The sequence below is a fragment of the Centroberyx gerrardi genome, chromosome 12 (assembly GCF_048128805.1).
Source record: "Centroberyx gerrardi isolate f3 chromosome 12, fCenGer3.hap1.cur.20231027, whole genome shotgun sequence".
NCBI classification, from domain to species: Eukaryota; Metazoa; Chordata; class Actinopteri; order Beryciformes; family Berycidae; genus Centroberyx; species Centroberyx gerrardi.
Window position 1 is genome coordinate 12019612 of NC_136008.1, and position 15013 is coordinate 12034624.

At 43.5% G+C, this 15013-nt stretch overlaps 2 protein-coding genes across 2 annotated transcripts; both read right to left on the minus strand.

Annotated features, from left to right (window-relative positions):
* Nucleotides 1–857: 857 nt before the first annotated feature.
* opn9 (opsin 9) lies at nucleotides 858–5504 on the minus strand. The gene is made up of 8 exons (XM_071908476.2): nucleotides 5384–5504; nucleotides 4236–4386; nucleotides 3965–4104; nucleotides 2909–3047; nucleotides 2357–2471; nucleotides 2029–2109; nucleotides 1419–1924; nucleotides 858–1152 (listed from the first exon to the last, which is right to left on the minus strand). The coding sequence occupies exons 1-8, from the start codon at nucleotides 5484–5486 to the stop codon at nucleotides 858–860; spliced, it is 1530 nt and encodes a 509-aa protein (XP_071764577.2). The 5' UTR covers nucleotides 5487–5504.
* Nucleotides 5505–8342: 2838 nt separating this feature from the next.
* On the minus strand, nucleotides 8343–13829 carry gapdh (glyceraldehyde-3-phosphate dehydrogenase). The gene is made up of 12 exons (XM_071909429.2): nucleotides 13695–13829; nucleotides 13086–13131; nucleotides 11505–11604; nucleotides 10942–11048; nucleotides 10675–10765; nucleotides 10421–10536; nucleotides 9895–9976; nucleotides 9538–9689; nucleotides 9311–9389; nucleotides 9055–9138; nucleotides 8863–8960; nucleotides 8343–8736 (listed from the first exon to the last, which is right to left on the minus strand). Exons 2-12 carry the CDS (start codon nucleotides 13106–13108, stop codon nucleotides 8667–8669), a joined length of 1002 nt encoding a protein of 333 aa, XP_071765530.1. The 5' UTR covers nucleotides 13109–13131; nucleotides 13695–13829; the 3' UTR covers nucleotides 8343–8666.
* Nucleotides 13830–15013: the final 1184 nt, after the last annotated feature.

The following is a 15013-nucleotide window of genomic DNA, read 5'->3' on the forward strand; positions in this document are numbered from 1 at the left end:
CGTCTGGATGGATAAGTGCTCTCGCATTAGCGGTCCGCAACAAAACACCAAAAAGCGTCTCCAAACGGGCTGCGCATGCGAAAACAAACGCGACAACACTGGATCTGCGGCTTGGTGAGATGTCTCGCAAAATCAACGGAATTAAATGAAGAAAAACTCATGCAGAGCACCAATGAATAAAGGAGAAATCCAGTGTCGCCGCCACAGTGAAGTTCCTTGTCTGGCAACAAGATGTGACCGCAGGCAGGAGCAAGTGCTGCGGGATTTGAAGAGCACAGCTACCGTAAATACGCAACTAGACAAGCGCTGCTACATTAACCCTTGGCTGTCTGCAGGCTGTAACCCCCTCCTTGTGTCATTAGCCAGTTTGTTATTGTGTTGAACACGGAATAATGCAGGTTTATTAGGAGAAATGAACCAATGAGCCAAGCCTACATGCCAAACCGTCACACAATCACAAAATAAATAATTTTCTCAAATTCCGGAATAATGTTTTTATTAAATTGTGCTGAATCACAAACAAACACCAGGCCAGTGGCAAGGTTTTAATATTGCCTTCAAAACATTTTTATCTATGAATAGACAAAAGCCACAACATGAAAACTCTACTGTCATACTAAGCTATAAAATAACAAACAAAAACACTATTGATCAACAAAAAAGACACATTGGACATTAGAAACAGTCTACTTGACAACTGACACAGGTGTGGTTAACACCAGTGTATGTTACAGGCCTTTTTAAAGTATACTGCAATATCCCCACTGTTGTCCTCTCTCCACTTCTCACTCTCCCTCCCTCCTGGAGAAATAAATGGCTATCTATCTATCTATCTATCTATCTATCTATCTATCTATCTATCTATCTATCTCAGACAGTGAGCAGACTGACTCTCTATGTCTCTTTCCCTTCACCGGCCCTGAGTGTCTCTCCATGTTGACCCGGGTGTCCAAGGAGGCAAAGTCCAGTATCACAGCATCACATCCCACTGAGATGTTGTCTCTCGTGGAGCCTCTTCTTTCTCTTTTACTCCTCCCTCTGTTCCCCTGTTTCTTCCCTCGCTCCAGCACAGACAAGGCCATGGGGTTGCTCCTCCTCCTCCTCCTCCTCCTCCTCCAGCTCTTGCAGTAGGACAGGCTGATGCTCCCTTTGGTTGATTAGAGAAAAGATGAGAGAGAGATAACAAGAAGAAAAGAGAAAGAAGAGAATAAGAGAGAGGTAGCTTGTCACTAACTGCACTTTGGTTATGATCAAATCATATTTTTTTCAGATAGTTATTTGGCTTTAAGGAAGCATTTCTCACTCACTGAAAGTGAATTATTGCGTGTGAGAGATTCAAAACAGGACCTGCTCTTTTCAACCTCACCAAAGAAAAAGACAAACTTAAGGAACAGTTAGTGAAGTTGAAGAGTGCCTCCTTACTTTCACCGGAGCTCCCCTCTCTCCCGCGGGCTTTCCTCCTCTCTGCCTTCTCCTGGCCAAACAGCATCTCATAGACATGGTCCCTGAACTCCCTGTTCATGATCTGGTAGATGAAAGGGTTAATCATGCAGTGTGACTTGGCGAACATGGCAGGGATGAGGGTGACGGTGGGTGGCAGGCAGGAGAACGGCTGGCTGCTCTGTGTCACTGGCACCCCCTCCTGGCCCAGGGATGAGCTGAGGGTCGGGCCCGAGCTGGAGGAGAGATCCCTCCACTGCTCCTCAGGCTTGTAGTGGACGCTTCCGTAATAAACCATGGTGGTCCAGTTGAGCAGTGAGGGGAGGTCCAGGATCTGCTGGGGAGCTGGGGAGCCTGTGGCCATGACAGTGGGGTCCTCCACCTCTGCCTCTTGCTCGTCTCTGGGAATGAGGGCGGAGTAGAGCGACACAGTGGCATAGGGAGTCCAGGCCAGGAGGAAGGTGGTGCACACCACAGCAGCCACCTGGAACGGACATACACTTTATTCTCTCTGCATGACCTCTGTCATTCATTTAGTTTGTAATGTGCAGCACATCTCATAACACATATCCTCTATACAGGCTCTACCTTTGTGAGTCTTAGGTCTTTGCTGGTGTGATTGACAGAGGAGGAAGGTATAGAGGCCAGGGTGCGATTAGATTTATAGACCTATAGGAACAGAAGCAACAGTTAAAGGAACTATTTGCAATTATACCAGAATTCACAACCATTTTACTACACACATTCTAGAGCAAGATATAAAACTCCTTACATGCATTATGCCAGGGTTACTAATGCATTAAAACAAATTAATTACATGCACATAAGATGCTAATGGAATACAGACGCAGCTCCCCAGATCCCTGCTGGATCATGGAGTCTCCATTTTGTGTCATGAAGCAGCAGTTGCCCTCACCTTCAGCAGGATGGCCAAATATGAAGCGATCATGGTGAGTGTAGGGAATCCAAAGCACAACATCAGGATCAGGAAGATGTAGACTCTGTCATTCAGAGATGATCTCATTCTCCACCTTAAAATAATGGGAGGAGCAGACTGAATTATTGCTGAAATTTTTCCACCAAAAAAACAGTCAAAAGTTTGGACACACCTGACTGAATGTATTATGTTTTTCATTATCTTAAAGCCATTTTGATCTAAAAGCTTAAATTGTTGAAATTTGTTTCTTAGACAAATATAAATAGTGAAGTTGATGCCTATGTATGAGTTTCTTTTCAAAGCCTTTGCCTTTCCATCAAGGCAAAGGATGGCTACTTTAAAGAATCTAAAATATACAATAGTTTTGATTTTTTTGGTCACTGCATAATTTCATTTGTGTTATTTCATAGTTTTGATGTCTTTACTATTATTCTGAAATGTGGAAAATAGTAAAAAATAAAGAAAAATGTGGTGTGTCCAAACATTTGACTGGTAGTGTACACATGAGCGCCTCAAGCAGCACAGGATTACCAGTTGATGGTGCAGCTGGTTCCATAAGGCTCTGGTCCATAGCTCCCAAAGCCAAAAGCAGGCAGGGAGGCCCAGAACAAAGTGTAAACCCACAGCAGCCCTATGGACAGAGACACATGCCGCCTCTCGATCCATTGACCTGGAGAGACAAGGAGCACGTAAACCACTTAATGACCTTAGCATGGCTATTGATGCAGAGTGTGCAGTTCTTAAGGGTGTAAGTGTAATGTGCACTCTGCCTCTTGAGAATTCAACAACCCTTTTCTTGAAGCATCAGTAGATTTATTGACCTTTTAGTGTAAGAAATCTCTAAAGGAGTCTTTAAATCAATAATTCTTGAAATCAATACATGTGGGTAAGAAAATGAGAAAAGGTCTCAAACAGAGCAGAAACCTGATAAAAAAAACTGATATTATTACAATACTGTTTTGCAGAGGTGTGACCAAGTCAACTTTGCTCCAGTCCCAAGTCAGTCTCAAGTCAATCCTAAGTGTAAATGTAAATTACCAAGTCAAGTCAGAACAAATCAAGAGTCCAGTATCAATTTAATATCTTTAAGAAAACAAAATATCTAGGACTTTTCAATGCGGTAATGTTTTAATAGTATAAAAACTTGATAAGTGCATTATGAGTTTGATTTCTATAATCCGTTTCAACTTCGATAAATTCAATCACTCCGTACAAATTCAGAAAACAGAATTTAAATTCAGTTGTCTGGGGGAGTCAAGTCAAGTCTCAAGTATTCTCTTCATGCACCAAGTCAAGTCTCAAGCAATTAAATTTGTGACTCGAGTCTGACTCGAGTCCAAGTCATGTGACTCGATTCCCCACTTCTGCTGTTTTGTAAATAAGTAACAAGGTCTGGACCATTTCTGAGCTAATAACCCATGTGGCCTTTGGAGCAAGAAATAGTCCAATTTATCAGCGTTTTGTGGGTGAGCTGTGTGTGTGTGTGTGTGTGTGTTTGGGGGTGGGGTGCAGTGTGTGTGTGTGTGTGTGTGTGTATGTGTCTAAGTCTGTGTGTGTGTCAGTGTAAGCAGAACATCTCAGACTTGCCGTATTTGAAGCAGCAGATCTTCAGACAGCGGTCCAGGGAGATGAGGCAGGTGGTGAGCAGAGAGGCGATGCCAAACACAAAGCCCTGCATGCCGTACCAGAGGCACCCCGTCTCCCCAAACACCCAGGCATGACACAGGCTGACAGAGGGAGAGAAGGGTTTAGTTCCCCAGCTGGACGGATTATCACCTTCTGTCTCTGACAATGCCTCACTTCAGGGGTCTACTCACAATATCACCTCCTCCAGTTTAATGGGAGACTCCTTCCGTACCTGGAAATAATGGGAAATGGCGCTCCCAAGAGGCTGAAGCCCAAATCGCAGACAGCCAGGTTGATGGTCATGAGCTCCGGGGGTCTGAGTTTCTTCCTCTTCCTACAGTAGACTAACAGCACCATGCCATTCCCCAACACTGATGTAACACCTGGAGAGAGAGAGGGAGGGAGCGAGAAGAAGTTTGAGTGGGGCAGGGCTTAGACGTACTGAGGAAAATGCAAAAAATACTGAAGGTTATGAAAGCACATCATTTTATTCATTCCAGTCACAAAACACTATCACAGCAGGTGGTCTTTTAATCCTTGAAATATTAATTGTGCACGAGGGCTAGGCCAGAATGCTTAGGGGTGGATCAATGATTCCTCTAATATTTTCCCCTCCGCCCCCGTTAGACCCGAACCCGCTGCTCTCCAGTCCACCTGAACACTCATGCTGCTCCATATTCAGATAACCAGCCCAGACAAAGTCCAACAGAGATGAACTGACAAGCTTGTCGGAGGGGAGCGGAGCCTTGTTTGTTCATAGATACTTTGTTTTGTTGTTTAAACCAGACGGTGAAGGTAATGATTAGGATCCACAGGAGTGAATCAGACACGTTTCCAGAACTCTCCTTGCTGTGAAGCCAATTGAAGAGTATTCTCTGTCATCCGGCACCATGCTTTGGCTCAGTTGACCCTTCGGTGTTTTGTATTCAGACAGCACTGCCTTCAAAAAGCCAAGAGGAGAATGTCTGGTCGGATCTTACACATCGATCATAGATGTTTACACGAAAGTCTTGCTGTGTATCCCCATCACAAATAAAAAAACCTAAAACAAATCATTAATCAGTCACACAGTGTCCATAGACCTTAAGTTCTTGGTTTTAACTAGCAATAAAGTGTTAATTCTGATAATGTACAGTTTACTTCCAATTTGTTATCATAAAACATATTTGATGTATCTTTTGACACATTTTGAAATATTCTGTCTCTCTGTGTCACCTATTTGTAAAAAAAAAAAAAAAAAAAAAAAAAAAAAAAAAGGTCAGGGCAGGATCCAGTTTAAGATTGGATGATCTCCCTCCACTAAAGTGATCCTGAGAATTACACGAAGCATCCTCTGAATTACCCAAGACAGGAAGCGCCTGAAACCACTAATAATCTCACCTGTGACAAAAAGGAAGGTGGCGACGGCCAGGTCTGCCCCGGGGGAAAGGTGGGAGCGGAACAGCGGGTGGATGGAGGAGGGGACGAACCAGGAGCGAGCCATTCACTCCCATGGATGTACTGACCCGACTGCACCGACCCAAAGCACCATGCAGAGGGATGAGACGGCTCCTGGCCCTTCAAAGAGCCACTGAAAGCATGCAAACAGAGTGGAAGGGAAATAATGTGACACCAAACTGGGTATAAAGTAATTAGGAGAATAAGGAAGCATCGTTATCTCTTGAGGAAAGATATCACACACAGCATGGGCTTTATGCTGACAGCTAGTGAGCATCATCTCCATATGATTTCAGCTAGAATGGAGGCCTACACTAGTGGCATGTTCTCTCTCTTACATTCAGCTTTCTCTTCCACTCCTCATATACAAACCAAAATGAGAGCAGAGATTATAATACACTCCCACAGATTAAGAGAGCAAAGAGAGAGACAGCCGAAGAGATGAAGTACAGCAGGAGAGAGAGAGAGAGAGGAATGAAAGTTTGACAGCACAGAGCTTTGTTTTGTCTCAGTGTTGATGTCAAATATATTATCATTGCTGCATGTAAACACATACTCTACATACTACATACTCTGTCTGTCTGTCTCTCCCTCCCAGACACACACACACACACACACACACACACACAGACTCACAGGCACAAACATATACTCACAAAAATCACTACTCACCTTCCTCTTTCAATCCGTCAGTCCCTTCTCTGCGAAGGCTCTTTCACTCGTTTGGCTGGTCTTTATGATTAAGATCTTTTCACAATTGTTTTTTTAATATATAATCTTAATCTTAACCCTCCTCTGGTAATGCCATGGCATTTCTCTGCTTGCTGTTGACAATCTGGCTTTGAAATGATCAGTGAGAGGCACGCAAACCGAGAGAGAGTGGAGGAGAGAGAGAGTCAGAGAGAGAGAGAGAGAGAGAGAGAGAGAGAGAGAGAGAATCGGTCCCTCCCTCTATCTCTTCTCTGCCCATCTACTATTATCTGGCTTTATCTCTGTGAATGCACACTTCAGAGGTTAATGACCTATTTGCTTTCTAAAAGTGCATTTTTATGCAAAGCATTCCCTCAAATTACACCTACACCTTCATTGTAATGATCATTGTTGTCATTATAAAATGAAAGAAAGGAAAGAGTAAATCATCAATTAGAATAAAATACAATCTCTGTATGTTCCTCTCTGTAGTAGCATGAGAGTAATAACAGCCTGCAGACATACAGTTCATCTTGTCAGCCAACCAGAATGTTAACCTCTGAAGATTAAAGTGTTGGTAGAAAAAAAAAAAAAGAAGTATTAAAGAAACACTGGAATATATAAAAAAGTATGTACGCTTTGAACTGAGCCTTGGCATCTAACCTTCAATCTAACTCTAATTGAAGAAATTACACTTTTGACACATTTCATAACACACACACACACAACACTATATCACTTTATTGATGCACTCCTCTTTCCCCTTCTGCAGCCTAATAATCTTAATATTCCAGTCGCTGCCAGCAAAGGGTTAAACTTGTGGGATTGGTTGACTATGACTAAGGTTGACCCTGAGCACTGGCACCTTGGCCCAATAACTGTATGGCCGGTGTTACTGGAAAGGCTTCATCAAAATGTCACCTTTTAGAGCCTCAGATTTACAATCACAGCATCTACGAGGGTTATTGCATTTTAATAATATACTCTAAATCTTATTGATTTACACACCTCAAAGGCCTGACGAAACCAGAGCATGAAATGTAAAGATGGAGCAAACTATCAATAAAGAGAGCTGCAAATAAGAGAAGTTCATCATCAATGACTGACACATACTGCAGCTATAGTGAAATGATCAAACAGATTTTTCTTGATCTGACAGAAATGAATGTGCTTGCTGTGTATCCCTCAGCCCTATCCTAACACTTGGCAACAGTATCACCCTCTAGGACCATTTCAGCACTTAAAGGTGGTGTAGGCAAATTACAGTTAACAAAAAGGTATCCTTTAAAGGGGAAACTAAAGGGATTAGTTGAGAATTCCCGTATGTTATTCATAGCATAGGAATATGCTGGACCATATGTTTGTTGACAATTTGTTGTCATCACAAGCCTGAGTCTTAGTTCTCTTCTTGATGGCTTTGGGAAAGAGGTGTTCATGTCCTCAAGTATTGCTTGGATTGACCTAGACCACATGAATAACATGAGAATTCTTAAATTGAGAGGCATTACCCTTTAAATCCTGCCTTTTCAGACCAATCAGCAGAGCCCCTAGCTTATCCCCGAGTATCTTGTTGTTTAGTGGTTCGTTTATCACCCTCTCTCTAGTTTGCAAATGAATATCACCTATGGGCATAATTCATAAAGGCCTAGGATTGAACCATAATGGTACGCTCTTGTCAAGTAGAGTTAGCCACGCTACGTTACCCTTGGCTGCCCAGATGGACCAGGTATTGAACTGGACTACAGGCTAGAGAGAAAGAAAACTAGATCATGTGACTGTGAGTTTTATAAAGCACCATGGTAGGGTAACTGATGAAGATAAATATATAGGAGGAAAGAGAGAAGGGTAGAGGGTTTGGGGCAAGAGTCTGTAGAGTTGATGTTAGTAGTTGACAAAATGTACTTATTGTAAGTCTCTTTGGACAAAAGCATCAGCTAAATGACATAATGTAATGTAATGTAGTCAAACTCACATTATAAATTACCCTCTCCAGTCCCTGGTAATGATGATCCTGTTCAAACAGTTTGCTTTTGATATATTCCCACAGGAGGAAAGTGATCAGATATATGGATGGATACCTCTTCTTTGTCTATACTACAGTCACTGAACTATATACGAGTCTATCTAGCAACGTCACTATGAATCCCACTGGAACTGTATAGATTTGTTCTATAGTTTCTCTGTACAATGACAAAGGAGAGCGGAGGCCATGTATCTCACAAACAGAGGACTTTATTCCACCACTGAATGCAGTACCTCAGTACCACAGACAGAGAAAGACTCTCACACCTTCACTCCATCTCACACAAGAACAGAACAGGGACTTAACAATAAAAAAATAAATTGGTCATCAATTTAAACCTATGCTTTTTGCTTGCTTTCTGTGGGGACCTTTCCTCAGGCAGATAAATGGGGTCAACTATCTAATGGAATCGGGCAGAGTCGTAGAAAATACAATTTCTTATTGCAAATGCACAACTCTGGAATCGGGAGAATGTGGGTGATGTGGCACAGCGCGGTCGATCGGTCGGTTGCTTTACTCCTTGGAAGCCATGTGGACCATCAGGTCGCACACGCGGGTGCTGTATCCAAACTCGTTGTCGTACCTGGGCGGAGGCAAGAAAAGCACCGTCACTGAGGAGCAAAGATTCATGTTTTGGATGTATGTGGATGTTAAGAAAGTAAGGCATGTGTGCATCATCACTGTCATCATCCCATGCATGAGGGCGTACCATGTGACCAGCTTGACAAAGTGGTCGTTGAGGGCAATGCCAGCACCAGCATCAAAGATGGAAGAGTGGGTGTCACCGTTGAAGTCTGTGGACACCACCTGCAGAGGAGGAGGGGGGAAACACTCCATGACACACTCTGATGTTAAGAAGCAACCGATTGTTTTAAGATCAGAGTCGGTCAAGCGCACACACCTGGTGCTCTGTGTATCCCAGAATTCCCTTCATGGGTCCCTCAGATGCGGCCTTGACAACCTTCTTGATGTCGTCATATTTGGCCTGTAGAAAGGAAAGGGGTTTGTTGAACATTGAACTCATTTTCATTTTATATATGATACATCGGTCTGAATTTTAGAGGCAATTGTAGATAATCTGGAAAAAAACAAACCTTCAAAATCTTATTAATAAATTTTAGTTTGTCAAATGTTATGAATGATATGGTGTTACTCACAGGCTTCTCCAGACGCACAGTCAGGTCAACCACTGACACGTTGGGGGTGGGGACACGGAAGGCCATGCCAGTCAGCTTACTGTGAAATATGAAGGCAGGTCAGGATACAAACTACATTCACTGGGTTTGCTGGAGATTTTATTTTTAAATCAGAGTATAAATGAAACCCTGTTAATGCAAACATATACACTGCAATACTGTAATGTGTTTTGGGACTTGGCACTGACCCGTTGAGCTCGGGGATGACCTTGCCCACAGCTTTGGCAGCACCAGTAGAGGCGGGGATGATGTTCTGGCTGGCACCGCGGCCGTCCCTCCACAGCTTGCCAGAGGGACCGTCCACGGTCTTCTGGGTGGCGGTGATGGCATGAACTGTGCTCTGATGGACAAAGACAGGGGGAGACGGAGAAAGGAGATGAGTAAGTCCAGATTAATGTGGAAGGATGATTAAATACAGCTGCCCCCCCCCCCCCCCCCGTGTTGTAATGTCATGTTTATGTTTTGGGCTGTTTGTCAATCTGGTGTTAGGTCTGCTTAGCGCCTCTCTGCCAGATTGTTCCCAGGAAGAGTGATTTAATCCTTACCATCAGGCCCTCAACGATGACAAAGTTGTCATTGATGACCTTGGCCAGGGGCGCCAGGCAGTTGGTTGTGCAGGAAGCGTTGCTATGGAGAATCAAAGGAACAGTGTCACATCCAAGTAGAGCTATTCTAGTGTCACAAAATGTTTTGTGAGCAGAAAGTAAAAGCTTTCAACAAATTTGTATCTTGACCAAGGAATTTACACATTACAGAAGACATTGGAAAACTGCCCATTGGAAAACATGAAAAAAAAAAGAACTCAACAATAATTCATGACATTGGAATTATACGATCCACGTATGTTCAAACTAGAGCACAGTAGAATTTTGAGATATGGTGCATTCAACTAATATAAACTTAAATTTCCTTTTTTTTACCCATTGTAAAGTAAAAAAAATCAAAAATCACACCTCCATATCACATAAACCATGTTTGAATAGCTACACTGTACAAATCAAACATCTTTTTACCAAAGTGTGATATGTATGTTAATTTAATTTTCTGTGAGGCACCTGTCCTTATTCTTACCTGACGACCTGGAGGGACTTGTCATACTTCTCGTGGTTGACGCCCATGACGAACATGGGAGCATCAGCGCTGGGGGCAGAGATGATGACTCTCTTAGCACCGCCCTTCAAGTGACTCTGGGGGGGGGGGAAGGGGGTGTCAATCAATGCTGTATTGAAATATGAGACATCTGTGTCCTATTTCACTGATTACAGGACAGCACAACAATACAACATAATGCATTTCAAGAGGATGAGACAGGAGTGAGTACATACAGAGGCCTTCTCAATGGTGGTGAACACACCAGTGGACTCAACCACATACTGGGCACCAGCATCGCCCCATTTGATGTTGGCGGGGTCCCTCCTGGAAAAGAGATACAGAGCAAAGGACAGATGTGAAACACAGAGTCAGATTGAGTGTTTATTCAATAAGCTTTTATTGTCATTTGGCATGTCTGTGTTTGTCAAAGTGTAATGAAGCTGGCATGCTTTCTACATTAAAAGCCTGTTCGGTTAATAAAAGAGGCCGGGTGAACTCACTCGTGGAACACAGTGATTTTCTGTCCATCGATGACCAGCTTGTCGCCCTCAACCTTGACCTCACCTTTGAAGCGACCGTGGGTGGAGTCATACTTGAACATGTAGACCTGTTGGAAAGCAGGGGGGGGGGGGGGGACAGGTTAAAGACAGCTTTCACCAAAACCATGACACATGACAACAGTATTGGTGCTGGAATGAGAATGAGATTTGAAACTATTTTGTATATAAAAGAGCAAAAGCAAAACTTAAGCTGCCTAAAACCTTCATAACAGATGTAATTTAGCCAGTATGCATGATAGACCTAAAATAAAATAGCCATATCATTATAGTCTTCTCATCAGGTTGGAAATCATGTGAACAAATATTTTACATGTGACTTTGAATTCTTACCAGCAAAAATGTGTTTGAATGCAACTGATCATCCATAGATTTCAAAATCACCTGCCAAGTGGCTGGAGGAATTGACAAACTTAACCAGCCACCAGCCAGAATTTACCAGAACTGGTGTTGATCTCCCACCCTGCTCTTGATGGGTTATACCTCAGCCAATCCTGCTGACTCACCATGTACTCCAGGTCGATGAAGGGGTCGTTGATGGCCACGATCTCCACCTTCTTGGAGTGGAAGGCAGCGCGGGTCACCAGACGACCGATACGACCGAATCTGAAAGGGGAACAGAGAAGTGTTGTTTCTTAGTCTGGCCTCTAGATGGCAGTATGGTACCATTTAACTCTGGCTGAAGCCCCAGTGAAGGACCGTCAGTGATTGTGTCGATCACAATATATTTCTTAGTGTACAAATGAAGTTGTTGTACTCAAACATGCAGGGTCTCAGATGCTTAATAAGTCTGCAAACCATCAAGCAAATCTGGCAACATGGCTCTGAAACATTCAGTCTGAAAATGAACTTTTACTATCTGAAATTGGACCCTTGACAAACAGCTGAACCTTAACATAACCCAGTTCAATTTACTGCTCTGGCTTATTCCTTTGTGTCGAAAGATACACAACTCCCAGATGACATGAGACCACAGCAGAAGAAAGGGCAGAGTTCAGGAGGTGGAGCAGAGGGAGGGAGGTGTGTGTGTGTGTGTGTGTGTGTGTGTGTGTGTGTGTGTGTGTGTGTGTGTGTGTATTGTAGAGCTTATGGCTGTACTGCTCTCTCTGGGGGCTAAAGTCGAAATGAACCTCTAATGTGGTAATCCCGGTGACGGCAGTCCACTGTTTGACTAGTGGGTGAGTTACTCTTTAACTGCAGGCCCAAACCCTGGCACAGATACACTCTGTCCTCAGACACAGAGGGAGGGGAGGGGGAGCAGGGGCGGAGAGATGTGCGTGAGGGGGGGGGGGGGGAGATAAAGGAGGATACAAGAACCAGATAGGTAGATCCTAATGTCAGATCATGTGTGCAGTAATGTTCCTCCATATGACACTGCAAGTCACACAGGCCCTTTTCCACCTGCTAGAGACAACAGCAGAAAAACAATTCCCTGCCGAGCGACCCCCACGTCAGCATCACTGCCCACATTGTTATCTGCTGAGGGCCCAAAGTTCAAAGATCATCAAGAAAAACATGAGAACAGCCGGGTGACTGGCCGTAGGTTTGGATTTCTGTGTGTGTGTGTGTGCTGCATGCCCTCCACACAAAACAATTTTTGTACTTCAGCTGCTGTATGGCAGCTCTATTTATTACAGACTGACTGCGGTTTGTGCTGCTATTCAGAGCAGAAGATCAAGACAGCAGACATCGTCGGCACATCTAATCATTCATCAAAGGTTACTTAGCTAAAGAAAACACACTGATCTGCCAAGAGAAGGAGCGGAGCACCCTGAGCCATTTCTCCATACTGAGGAGTGTAAAAGTGCAGTGGGTTGGTTTAGACTGGCTATCTTACAGCCTACAGATACTAAATCCACAATGTAACTAGTTTTAAGAAGCACTGAACATGAGTTTTGGTACTTGATATGGCTGGGTATATGCACCCCGTGTGAGCAGATGAAAGGGGTGTGGCAGTGTGAGCTGGGGGTGCAGAGACTACATCAAGACCTAGTGAGTCCTGCAGTGTGTGTGTTGTTGGTCTAGTTGTGCAAATTAAGCTGGTTTGGTTATTTCTATGAGTTGAGGGGGTAAAAATGTGCTCTTACCCATTGATACCGACTTTCACCATTTTGCCTGGGTTGGTTTAGTCCTCTGGAAGGAGAAATGAGAGAGAGAGGAGAAAGTGGGAGGAGAGGGGAAATAATGGTGTTACCCATTAAACAAATATTGATAAACCATTTATGAGTGCCATATATTGGCTTACATTTGATGACAGAAGGTTTCTCAGTTAATGTGTTGAGATAAGCACGAGAAGAGAGATCAAAGGAACATGCAAAAATATTCCACTGATAAGCTATCTGTGGCCAGTAAAATTCAATGTAGGCTAAATGTTTTTGTTTTTTCCCCCCAGTTTATTAGTATTGTGAGAAATTAAGAAGTAAAAGCCCAACTTTGCCTGCAAGTTTAGAGCCTATATCTAAATTAAAAAGCATTCAAACCTTTTCATAAGCAACTACAACTAGATCCTAATTTACAACAGGAAAAAAAGGCGAAGTGAATTTCAGTGCAACTCGACTGTTATAGCATAAACGCCATTCAAAACCCATACAAACTGTTCCCAGAATATCCAAATCTAGTCATTGAGCCAAGCAGCCTGTTGCTTTGGCCCTGCAGCTTCCTCATATTCACAATGAAATCATTTAACAGGTAATTACCGTTTGTGAGATTCTTCTGTCTATCTTGCGACTCCGGGTGTGAGTGGGGACGAGCAAACTTACGCCGCGTGTATTTATGATTGACCAGAGGTTAGGCCACGCCCCCTTAATGGACACTGTTCTTCGCCCCGCCCACTCTGAATGTCAAGGTCGTCAAGCCAGCAGTGACAGGCTGCCTTCTAGAAGTTGACTTCATGTGAGTGTTAAGCAGAGTTGAATAAGAGAGTATTGCTTGTCTCTGATCAAAGTGTGTCCTGTCCCTCTTGCTGCTAATTAAAGGCCCAAAGTTTGGCAACATTTCATTCAACTGACAACAAGCCTTTGGCATTTCACTGTTGAGATTTCAGACAGAGATTTGTACTATTTCAGTAGAAATCTTTCTTGTGTTTCCTTGTCTTTAAGCATGAGGTCTAGATATAGATGATGGGACACACACCGACATAAAAGTCCTTAGATAGTGGAATGAAAAAAGAGAGGGGTCCCTAACTGACCTTCTCTGTAGATAGAAAGAGCCACAGAGAGAGAGAGCAAATGGGGGATCAAATCTCTGTCTTCCTGACTGTGACATTTAATGTCCAAAGACCATGACCCTTCACTTTCAGCCATGCTCCCGCTCCTCTTCTTCCTCTCTCTCTCTCTCTCCCTCTCCATCCCTTTGCCCTTTCCTCTCTCTGCAGAAGATGGTTGTGCCTTGGATACTCAGCATGAACAGATGATCATTGCGCATGTGCAGTGTAGACATCTTCAGATGTATTACCCAGTGTGTGTGTGTGTGTCTATCTACTCAGTTGGCTAGTGGCCACATGTCCGCCAGGTTCTATGGAAATGTTGAACTGTCTGAGTCCTAACTAACAGTTCATTCAAGGTCTGGGTCTGTTGTCAGAATACAAAGTGCTGAGCTATAGTGGCCACATATCAGATAGTTCTTTGCATTGCCTCATGCTGCTGCAAGATTCATTTTCTTCATTCTTCTTCATTGGGCACAGAATGTGACGAGCCCTGACGAGAGTTGTCAGTAGCTTTTTTGTTCTTCTCTGAATTTATTTTGACTTGCTTGTTCAGTACCACCTTTGCGATTAGGAGTGAAAGAAAGAAGCCGTATCCATCAGAAGATAATGTAAAGTGCTGAGTTTGAATAATGAGGATGTCAGTCTAGACCAGAATGCTATTGGAAATGTGCCCCCCCCAGCTGTATACTGGGCCTCATCACTGGGCAGGCAGTCCCATGAGTGAATTGAAACCTTACCCATGGCACGGCATCTTGTCACCACAGCAAACTACAAATGTGCAGCACATTATCCTAGCTGACTACACACTCG